Source organism: Apodemus sylvaticus, chromosome 16, assembly GCF_947179515.1.
Source record: "Apodemus sylvaticus chromosome 16, mApoSyl1.1, whole genome shotgun sequence".
Lineage (NCBI taxonomy): Eukaryota > Metazoa > Chordata > Mammalia > Rodentia > Muridae > Apodemus > Apodemus sylvaticus.
Genome location: NC_067487.1, coordinates 19,743,887 through 19,755,902, shown reverse-complemented (window position 1 = coordinate 19,755,902; position 12,016 = coordinate 19,743,887). Strand labels below are relative to the sequence as shown.

Below are 12,016 nucleotides of genomic sequence, written 5' to 3'. Positions count from 1 at the left end.
GTCTACATAGAATGCTAGCTTACTTTGACGATCCTTCATTCATTTAATGACATTGGATTTTTCATATTATTTTTAATTTTTAAATCCATTTTTGGATAATAGTGCTGGAATTTTTTTCCTTTCTGTAGTGCGAATGCCTTTCCCACAGGGAGATTTTTGAGAAACAGGTCTTTTGCTCCATGTGGGAAGAAGTGATATGGTGATACAATCCCCAGACTTCAAGCTTGTCACTGTTACATTCATGACTGTTATATAGTCCTGGTTTTGAAATTTTTCATCTTAATCATATATGAATGTTAATATTCTTTTCAAAATTTATGTACACTTTGAGGTTATACATTTATGTCCCTCAAAAGATGTATTAAGGTTCAGTGTAAAACTGGTCAGCATTAAATAATTATAATTCATCATTGTAACACATATCTGTGTGAATACCTTTTTCTCATTGCTATGTGGACACCAAGTAGAATAAAATTTTCCCCTCCATGGTGTTTCTGACAGAGATGGCCAGGGTCTCCAGTCTCCCTGTGCTATGTTTTCTGTTTCTCTTTGGCTGTGTCCTGGACACTGCCATAGTACATAGTTTTAATAAGACACAAAAGCTTCAATAAGTTATACATCAAATCTCTTTTATGGTATTTTTCTGCTACAAGTATGAATAGCCTTTGTGTTTATGAATTTTAGAATCAAATATCAGGTTTTATGAGAAGTTTCCAGGGGGTTGTATTTAATTATAGTGAATCCACACATCAATATGGAAAGTTTTGCTGATGCTATTTTTCTTTGCTTAAGCACAGACATAATGGTGATACTGTGTTATTTCTTCTTTAATAAAATTCAATAAAACCTGAATTTAGAGCTCCCAGGTACTTTATTAGACTTACTCTTAGTTTCCTTTATCTCTGGTTAATTTGTTTTGTTAATTTTCATCATTAACAATAATCTGTGTTTAATAGTTTTCAATTTAGCTTGTCACTAGAATGTCACTAGAATGCATTTATTTCTTATTTTCTGTTTCTATGTTAAGTAGTTACATGTGTTCTTTAATTAATTTTCTATGTTGATAAAACTTCCTTTTATTTGAGAATATTCATCACTGTTATGGTAACTGATTTGTCAACATGGAACAACTCCGTTATCTGGAAAGAGAAATCATAACAAAAAATGCTTCTGTTAGATTGGTGTGGAGGCAAATCTGTAGGACCCTTTCTTGACTGATTTGCAAGGCCTTAGCCAACTGTGACTGTGCCAGCACTGGGAATGTATTCCTGGGTTTTAAATGAAAGCAGAGCGAGTAAGCATCAGGAAAAACCTAGGCAGGAGCCGAACCCCTCTATGCCCTCTGATTCAGTTCCCATCCTCAGTTCTTTCCCTGACTTCCATAGAATTTGGACTGTGCTATGGAAGTGTAAGCCAAATAAACTCACTCCTCCAAGAGTTGTTCCTGGTCATAGAGTTTATCACAGCAATAGAAACCTAAGTCCAACATTGTCCCTTACCTCTTCACTTCTCTACTTTTCTCCTTACTTCCAATGTTTCTTTATTGCTGTTAACATATATATATATATATACATATATAATGTGTGAGAATATATTTATATAGCAAAGTAGATTCATTTTTCAGTAAATTACAGAAATATTTATCATTTTATTTAGCCTACTAATGTTTCATTCAGTCATTAGAAAATTGTATTATTATCAAAGATTTTTTAAATGGTAGAAAAGTAGATGGGACCTTTCCTAGAAACAATATTTTATAGAATCAAGTATACATGAGTCAATTTACTTATTAAGTATAGAGAATGGTACATCAAATATTTTCTCAACCTGAATATTTTCCTAAAATATATTTGGTTCACAGTATTCTTACATATAAGTTGTCCATTTTCTTGTAGATATGCTCCATCCTTAGTTTGAGAGCTGCAGCAGCCATGGAAACCTATAAATGCAACCCAACATCACACTATGATCTTGCTGAACACCCAGTACAAATGTATTTTGGTTACTTTGTAGTCTGGCATTGAGTTTCTTGAGCATGGAATTGGAAATGATTTATCAAGTGATAATGTAAAAGTGTCAGACATTGGACATTGACATTTAATAAGTAAAATGTGGGTAGTTTTTGTTTTTGTTTTGTTTTGTTTTGTTGCACAGTATATATTATCATATTTCCCTAAATTTATATACCCTAAGAAGTAAACTCTTAATGCATAATTTTCTTGATGGACTCATCAAAACATAGTAGTAACCAGAAAACAAGAAATACAGTCAGATCAAGAACAAGATAGCTAAAGGCAATGAGGTTTTATTTTTCTACAAAGATTTCTGAAACTTAAACTTTGAAATGAAAAAGAAAAAACAGCAAATAAGTATTTTTCTATTATTCTCCATCATAGTGTTAATGAACTTGTTGCAAAACGTGAATACTAAGTTTAAAACATATTCTATAAAATTGAATATTCTAAAATATATTTGTTACATGAAAATTCTAAGCTAAATTTTTATTGAAATTAACCATATTTCTTAGAAACTACATGGCCCCATATAACAACACTAACCACAATGAACAACTCCCCTACTAATTAATTTGAATTTACTTACTATTTAGATCTTGAACATTTTACAGATTAGTTTATGTTTGTTTGTGAGTTTTTGTTTTTTAGATTGTTAGCAGTTTTTGTCTTCTTGGGGTATTGCCAAAACCAATTGCTCATCTCTTAGCCTCTGAAAGCTTACAAAGAGTTTTGATAGCTTGCTCTCACTCCAGTTGCTGAATATTATGCAATTTGCTCGATAGAAAGATATCATTTTGGTATTCATATCAAGTCCTGATGTTCATTTTTCATTTTTCTGTAAGTTAATGAGTTCTAACAGGGAAAACGTTCATAAAGTTGTCTTTTGCCAATAGTCCTGCTACTGCATTTTGAGCATTCTGAGAGGGAAGCCAGGGCATTAAGGAGATTTATTGTAAGCCAAGCCTCTCAAGTGTGTGGTGAAATACTAAATACATCCATGTGTGTTTTGCAGACAATCCTGATTTGCTGAGCCATGTCTCCGTGGGTATTAGAGTTCTGGATGTCAATGACAATCCACCCGAACTTGCCAGGGAATATGATATTGTTGTCTGTGAGAATTCTAAGCCTGGTCAGGTAAGTTAATTCTTTTCTTCCTACCACCTGAATGGAAGAAAAATAAGCAGCTTTGCTTCTATTATTGTTAGCTATTATACCACCCAAATCCCTCAGTGTCATTTTTATGTTCAGTGGCAATAATTTTATAAGGATTTAAGTACAAATAGATACCTTTTGAGGATCCTAGAAAATGAATTTTCCCCAAATCACAATGTAATTTCAAACAATGAGCACATTTAGGTGTTATCCATTCATTATGCTAAATAAAATTATATTGAACAGTCTAGGCACACTCCTATATTCAGTGAGAAGCAAATGACGTCCTTTCATGGTCTGAGGAAGCTAAGAGACCATTTCTGGTAGAGTCCATATCCATATCACTTTTGGAACTCTAAAGAAGTGGCACATATGATGAGATGTTGGTTATGAAAGGTGCGCTCATGCTCTCTCTGTGTGTGTGTGTGTGTGTGTGTGTGTGTGTGTGTGTGTGTGAATTTGACTGTGTGTTTACACTGTGAAAATTCTCTATGCACTATAGGATGAGAAGAGTAAGTAAAGGACAGACAGGGACAGAGCCTGAATAAACTGTGGCCTCCATTAGAAGAAATAGAAGTGACAGCTGGAGTCACTGAGACAAACAAACAGGTAGAGAATGAGCATTCATCTCATAGGCACCATGACGACATAGATGTAACTCACAGCCAAGCCAAAGTGCAGGGATTACGTTGTTTGCTGTGACTCAAGCAAACAAATGAATGGCCTACTTGTATCTTCTTAGATACTATAAGTTTGTGAGAAGGACAGCGTTCTTATTCTCAGCCAAGGCATGGCAATCAATTGAGTCTCATGGAATTGTTCACAGCCTCAATTTCACATTTGCATCACAATGGAGAATTCCAGGAGTTTTCATACCTACAAAATCCATCTAAGATTATGAGAAAGTATATCTAACTTCTTGCCATATGGCCTTTCTCTACAAACCCAGTTGCTTACTTTATCTAGTGGGTGAAATGAACTTCTGCAGTATAGCAAAACAGTTGTCTCACAGTGTAATCAGCTGAGACAAGTCAGTACTTTCAGCAGATTTGGCTGGTAGTTACCAATATTAAGGGTAGTTCACATTGAAAGAGACATGACTAGAGACTAAAATGCTTTCTTGGAGCTTGCCTTTGCAATTGTCGTCTTCAGTAAAATCCAGGGAGGAAGAACATGTCAAGGTCCTGCATCAAACAAACTTAGTGCTGCATGAGTTCATCAAAATGAGTTCATCTCTAAATTTAATTAAATTTTTTGACGATTATAAGGAAATGATACTTGTTCTTCCATATGAATATAAGGAAAGATCAATAATATTTTCTGATGTTAAACACTGTTTCTACATTTTTAATATTGAAAGGATATATACATATGTGTTTAGTAAAGCAGACAAATTTTAGATGCACAGGAATATAAAAACAGAAAACATATTAATGTTTGCTGGAGGTTAAAGAAGTAAGGTAAGAACAGTAGTCTTGTGACAAGTACCCAAATATGGCAGCATTGTGTAATATGTTTATGATGATACAAATATTCTGAATCAGGTCCTTATCAATTCTAAAACACGTGTGGTGACATTGCTATTTAAGATATCACTTCTAAGGGAAAGAGAAAAAAACATGCATGAGATATTCATGTGAAAATTTGTATAACTACAAATGGTCCTCAGTTTATTAAGATTGAATTGTAACAATGTACATATAACACAATCAAAGGAAGAACAGAACATCAGCTGATGATGATTCATGAGAAAATGTAAAACTAAGAATGTAAAAGTAACATTCAAATCATCAATATGATGAAAGCAGCCATAAATTATATATCCTGTAACATCTTTCTCAGTAATGAATCCAAGAAAATCCCATACAATTCAAGCTCTTATTACAAATAAAGAGAAAATTGTTTAAAATAAAATTAAAAGAATAACCATACTATTCTAAAACTATGAGGTAGTCAGCATATGCATAAAGCCAACTAAGTTATGAGTGATACAATACAGAATATCAGAATCTATTTTAGGTTCAGTATGTACAAACTTGTCTAAGAAGATCCAATCAAATAAGTAAATAAGCTGATATACAACAGATTCATAAACCCACATTAAAATAACTATGGGAAATCATAAAAATTAAATACAAAGATAATTATGTGTATAAGTCTATACATACTTTCATATGCAAACACATACACATATGTATTCAATCACCAAAAAATAAATTATATCAAATAAAATATTTGATCTACAAAGGCATATTTCATTATTACTCTAAAATTTGAACAGAAAGTAGAACTCAGTGTTACTTTTAGATATACATTGTTTTAAATGTGAGAAGCAATGTATACAAAATTATAAACAGAAATAAACAGATTTTGTGGTAGTCATGGGATGTATCTCAGCAATGGATGTTATATTCACATACAAATTTGACATTGATATTGAAAATAAACCATCATGATTGTCATGCTTTGTATAATGGGAGATACAAAGCAATACGACTCTCATGTCGTATTGCTACATGTTTTCATCTATTCGCAAAATGCTTATCAAAGTTTTACTACTGGCTATACTAAAACTAAATTAAATATTAGAAAAATATAGTTCTCATTATTACCATAATAAAATTCCTGATGAAAATAAAAAATATGTTCCAAAAATACCATCTAGTACACATTACTAAATATTTTTATTCCTCATAAAGATAATTCTAAAATCTGATAAGAATATTAAGTTAGAATGGGAGTATACATATACCATATAAAATATGTGGAAATTATTCCACAATAAGTGAAAAAATTAATTTCAAATTTGTATTATAAAATAAATAAAACAATAAAAAGAATAACCATTCATTTTTGATTCAACAGAAAATAATGGGTTAATCTATATGAACTAGAAAAAGAACAATCTATTTATTAGCTATAATAAATGAAATGGAGCTAAGATTTCCCCCTGAAAACAGAACAATAAAAAAGCACATAGAAAGAGAAGATTGTGATAAGAAATAACACTAAATAAACTACAATATCAAGAATAGAAAAGGAGAAATAATCAACAGCTTATATTTGTATGGAATGCTAATCATAAATAAAAATCCTTTTATGGAAGACTTTGAAATTTTAGAGGATTTTTTTGTTTTATTTTGTTTTGCTTTGTTTTGTTTGATTTTTCAAAGGTAGCCCGGGAACACTACTTTTTTTTTTAACTAAATGAATTGCTTATACATAGGACATATCCACAGCACTGTTCTCACAGCGAATAACAGCACAAGAATTGAAAACTATTACCACATCCCTCATCCTTTAATAACATCAGTATACAACTTTTGATATTAATGTTCATTGTTCTACATAGAGCTAGTCTTTCTGAATACAGATTGAAGTGTCAAAAGTGGCATAGTGACACACAAAATAAAGGAGAAATAGGAAACTAACATGGAAAAAATCATATGACTCAAGTAGGAAAAGCCAAATCATTTGATGAAGGTAAGCACAATCAATACTTTCTGAGATTATATGCCAAAGACTTGTATGTAAATAAAAATTATAAAACAGATTTATACATCTGATAAACACATTGTCAATGAAAAAAATCTATCAACTATAATTAAAAGAGAAAGACTGAATGTAAAAAGCAAAGATTTCCAGAGAAGAATGAATCCTTATTATCATCAGTTATTCCTTACAAATTGCAATCTCTGAGAGCCACAATAAAATTTTACTATTTTATTTGTTATATATTCCAATATGTAAAAGAAGTACATAGAAAACTATTGCTTTATAATTCACTTCATAAGGGAATATATTAGATATTTTCAGGTCAATTATAATGAACTATATATTATATATAAACATGTATTTACATATAGTTTACCTATATATATCAAAAATATATGCATATTTACATATATGTTTGTATATTTATATATTATAAAGATTTATGGATTACATTATAATAGTATATATAATGAGCTATATATTTACATATATTACTACATGTTAAAAGAATATATATCTAGCTAATTATATACTTTATAAGTAATATATAAGAAATATATGTACACTATTCTGTTTTACACTTGAAACGGGGTCTCACTGTGTAGCAGTGGATTGGCTGGAACCTGGTGGGATAAAATTATCATGTGTTGCCATTGCAAACCACTGTGTACATGTATATATTTTAATTATATAAATAACTGACTTTTTAGGTTGTGAAATCATTTAAAATGTCAGAAATACAGTGTGTTTTCTTTTAGTAGTCCAGCACATATGTGTTTGCTCATAATCAAAGTTATATGCTGCTTAGAGTGTCAAGAAATGATGCTGAGTTGTTATTGCTTTATCAGCTCCTGTGATTTTTGCCTAGGAAAGCTGATTTTGGCTGGATTTCCATTTGACTGTTAACCCTACACTACTTACTTCCTTTAAAACCTGGAACTCATGAAGAGTTAGGTGAAGGAGGGATATGATGAAATGCAAATTTCCAACTAATAAATCTACTTTTAAAGTAATTTTAATAATGTCAAACTGAAATTGATGTAGTATTTGTCTTTTTGATACAAACTTTATTCATCTAATGTGATTGTCTCCAGCTGCATCACTTTCCTGGGAATTCAATATTGTTTTTGATGTTTAGCATGTTTTCAACTCTGGTACCCAAGTGAATTTAACATTCTAGAGAAAACAGTGTAGAAAACATTCTAGAGAAGACAGTGTCCTTTGCCTTACAGAAGCTTTGCAATTTTATGAGGTCCCATTTGCTAATTCTTAATCTTAGAGCAGAAGCAATTGTTATTCTGTTCAGGAAAGTTTTCCCAGCACCCATGTGCTCAAGGCTCTTCCCTGCTTTATTTTCAATTAGTTTCAGTGTAGTAGGTTTTATTTGGAGGTCTGCGACCCATGTGTATTTGAGTTTTATACAAAGAGATAAGAATGGATCAATTTTCATTCTTCTATACACTACCACCAGTTGAACCAGCACCATTTGCTGGAAATGTTGTCTTTTTTTCCAATGGATGATTTTAGCTCTTTTGTCAAAGATCAAGTGACCATAGGTATGTGGGTTCATTTCTGGGTCTTCAATTCTATTCCATTGATGTACCTGCCTGTCACTGTGCCAATACAATGCAGTTTGTATAATTGCTCTGTAGAACAGCTTGAGGTGAGAGATGGTGATTCCCTCCTGAAGTTATTGAGAATAGTTTTAGCTATCCTGAGATTTTTGTTAATCCAAATGAATTTGCAAATTGCTCTTTCTAACTCTGAAGTATTGAGTTGAAATTTTGATTGGGATTGCACTGAATCTGTAGATTGCTTTTGGCAAGATGGCCTTATATTTAAGTATAATTTCCAACCTATTTAAATAAACTATCACTGACCATTTTGATCTCCGTGGCTCTCCCCTAACAGAATTGTCCCCTTCTGGATCTTTCTGTTTCTTCTGGAACTCATGCTAGTAGGATTTCTGATGGAATTTCACAAATTTTGTCTCTGAGTTAAAAAATACAATAATATTTAAACTTTGAGTTCTGTAAAAAATGTAATGAAGTCTGTTTATGTTTCCCTTGCACGAAATAACACATCTATAATTTGTTTATAAGGTTGAATATAATACTATTGACATTTTGAGCATCTAAACATACCGGAATGTTGATATGGTAGATAACAATACTTTTTGAAGTTCTAAACATGTGCACTAACAGCATTTAGGTCAGAATAAACACTGTTATAAATAGCAGTACAGAAGTACTCCAAGTTAATATGTCTTATACTTCTGAAAAAAATATTGTATATAATTGTATTGAAAACTACATTAAACAGAAAGTCAAGTATGCATGAAGTTTAGCATCAATTCCTAAACTACAGTGAATCCATAAGAATTTATATTTGTCTAAACATCAAAGTTTTCTTTTATTTATATCAAATATGCTATGGCCTTTTTAATATTTGTTATAGGTAAAGCAAAGAATGTCGGTCTGTTGGTAGAGTCCTTGTCCAGCTTCAATGGAACCTTGAGTTCTATCCAGAGGTCAGCATTAATTAGGTGTCATGTCAAAAGCCTGTGAACCCTTCACCATGGGGGAGGGGACAAGAGAATCAGAAGTCCCAGGTCATCTTACATCAAGCTGACGAAGTAAACTTCTGCATGCAGTCAGTGAACAGGCCATCTTATATCAAAGGGTAGAAATCAGGATGAGCTAATCCATGTAAAAGACTTGGTCTCAAAATATAACCATTTTATTACTTAACACAGGCTCTGTCACATCACCTAATTTTTTTTCTGTTATGTAACTTTGTATGAAAAGTGTAACACATTTTATTACAGATTTATAGTCTATCATAATTCAATCCACTTAAGCCATAAGAGTTTATATTATTATAAAACAAGCTTATGTGATCTCAGATAGGATTTGATAATAGAACAGAATCACGGATTACTCTAAACAACATATTGAGTGTTTCTCAGCACTTCAGCTTTAATGTGAATGCTGAGGCTTGACAAAATGCTAAGACTGCTGCCCATCGTGCTGTCCAGTCAATCACGTTGCTCAGGACTAGACTGAAGTAGGAGACGGTGATAAGCATCACACCAATGGCCAGATTCAAAGTTCTGTAACCAGTCCTGAAGTTAACAAAGAAAAATCTAAAATGTGTTTCCAAGAAGAGTATCTACATTAATATAAATTTTTACATTGATTTTTCTAATAATCTGTCATATCAGTGCACTATGCTCAATAAACTTTTAAAATCAGTAATATTTATTTTTATATATTGTTAAATGTTTGCAGTGTGCATTGACTTCTAATTAGCAAATATCAAGTTGATTCCTATACTTCACTTTTAAAAGGTATACCATTTTTCCATATTTCTGTCTGTCATATCAACATGAATTATCAAATATATTATACAATAATCAGTCTCGGGTTTTATGACTTTGGGTGAAACTAGGAAATAATGAGAAGCAGTTTAAACTTGTTAAAGATTGCACCTGACAAACAGTCACAGAAACAGAAACTGTCCATATCACAGTGAATAAAATGACTATGAAAAATTTGACTGTAGAGAACTATCATTTGTCTAGCTATGTGCTATGTTTGTATTTTCTAAGATACCCAACAAAGACAACTCATATTTTAAGAAAGATATGATGAGGTAATACATACACAGGAGAATTAATAAAAATGAGAGTAAGAAATACAAAGGAGAGGGAAGTATGAAGATAAAATTAAGTTAATGAAAATTTAAATATGCTTGCACTTAACCACTGTAATTGTTAGGGTATGAGGGACGAAGGACAAAGGGAGGCTGTTTCAAGCGAGCAGTTACAGTTAATGAAGTCTCTGAACTTTCTTTCACAAAAGGGGAAAAAGGATGCTTCAAAAAATACACAACCAAATAAACCAACAGAAAACACAATACAACTAATTACCCCAGATTTACCCAATAGAAGCTCAGGTTTGTAAGAAGATTTAAAAAGAATTAAACTTTTTTTTATAAGTTTATTTTAAAGTGAGTAGAAAAATTATTATACTCTTATGGACGTACGATAAACTTCTGAGTTGGTCGAGATGAATTCTTCTTTAAGGATACTTCAAAAATTCTGAATTAAGAATAAATTTGCATATAACTAATAATGCTATAAAATATTGTAGGGACAGTAGGATTAAAAATTAAAGATTCATAATAACTGAACATCATGCGTATTAAGTTTAGTTTTGAAATGATGAAAGAAATGCATTTATGCATGTTTGTCCATGTGTGTACAAATGTGAGTATGGGGGTGTGCATCCCTCTGTATGTTGGGCATTGAGGCATGAGGTGTGGCATTTGAGTATGTTTAACCCTGAAACTGATTTAAAAATCAGACATGATTTTTACCTAAATTATATTAAGAACTGATAGGCAGAGAATGCAAATGTATTATTATTACTCAGTTGACATACCATTTTGAACTCTATTTGAAGCTTTTTGCACATTTGAGAAAAATGGTGAGATTGCTTTGATTCTCCATCAGCACATTTGTCTACTTGGTGTCAAAAGTCACAAGGGAAGAAGAGATCTATTTGGAGAAGTAGTTGTACTTAGAATGGAAAGGAAAAACAATGGTATGAACTTTCATCTCGAAAGTAAACACTTCAGAGTGAAATAAATTAGGAAGGCAAGATAGAGATTGCTTCCTCTACGAATCAGGAATGGGAAACAACCACTGACTGCACAGGTTGATGATTGATGGCAGAGATATGAATTGAGGGCTTAAGTATGTGCAGAAGGCATCTGCACTTCAACACTATTATATACTCTCTCAGGACTTAAAAGCATGCTATATTTATTGGTTTGTCCTTTCTTCCCTGTTTTCCTAAGTTATCTCATTTGTCAGCCAATGGTCTCAGTACATAGAGAGGGATTTGAGTTTTCACTGTGTTATACTTTTAATGTGTTATTTCTTTTGTGAAACATCTTGATAATGGAGAAACCATATTACTTTTGTATTTTATGTTGTTTCTCTTGTGAGACATTGATATTTGAAAAGTATTATTATTGCATTTTGCATGATCTACTCTGTCAATAGAATAAATATATGTGAACAACCTGTGTAATTTCAACACTAATATTTTAAATAAGAGACACCATATATTTGTTTGTTGAGTATTTATTTTTAAGGCAGTATTGGCCAAGTAATTAGAATTTGCATTCTCTCCTTTGCTACCAGACTTTTTTCTTTTCATGTAGTTTACCTTACCTTGTTGCTGAACATGTGACATGTTCAGTTAATATCAACTGATACTCCTTCCTGTGTCTGAGCCACCACAGAGGACAAATTTGCCTCAGCAAATCACTGAGATTTTTTTTTT

The 12,016-nt window shown here is 31.9% G+C and overlaps 1 protein-coding gene across 5 annotated transcripts in view; it reads left to right on the top strand.

Annotated features, from left to right (window-relative positions):
• Positions 1-12,016, top strand: part of Cdh18 (cadherin 18) — a 283,071-nt gene that overhangs the window by 248,098 nt on the left and 22,957 nt on the right. For all 5 annotated transcript variants that reach the window (XM_052159672.1, XM_052159677.1, XM_052159674.1 and 2 more), the window contains one exon: positions 3,028-3,149. In XM_052159672.1, coding sequence (XP_052015632.1) covers positions 3,028-3,149 — 122 coding nt within the window. The remainder of the gene's footprint in view (positions 1-3,027; positions 3,150-12,016) is intronic.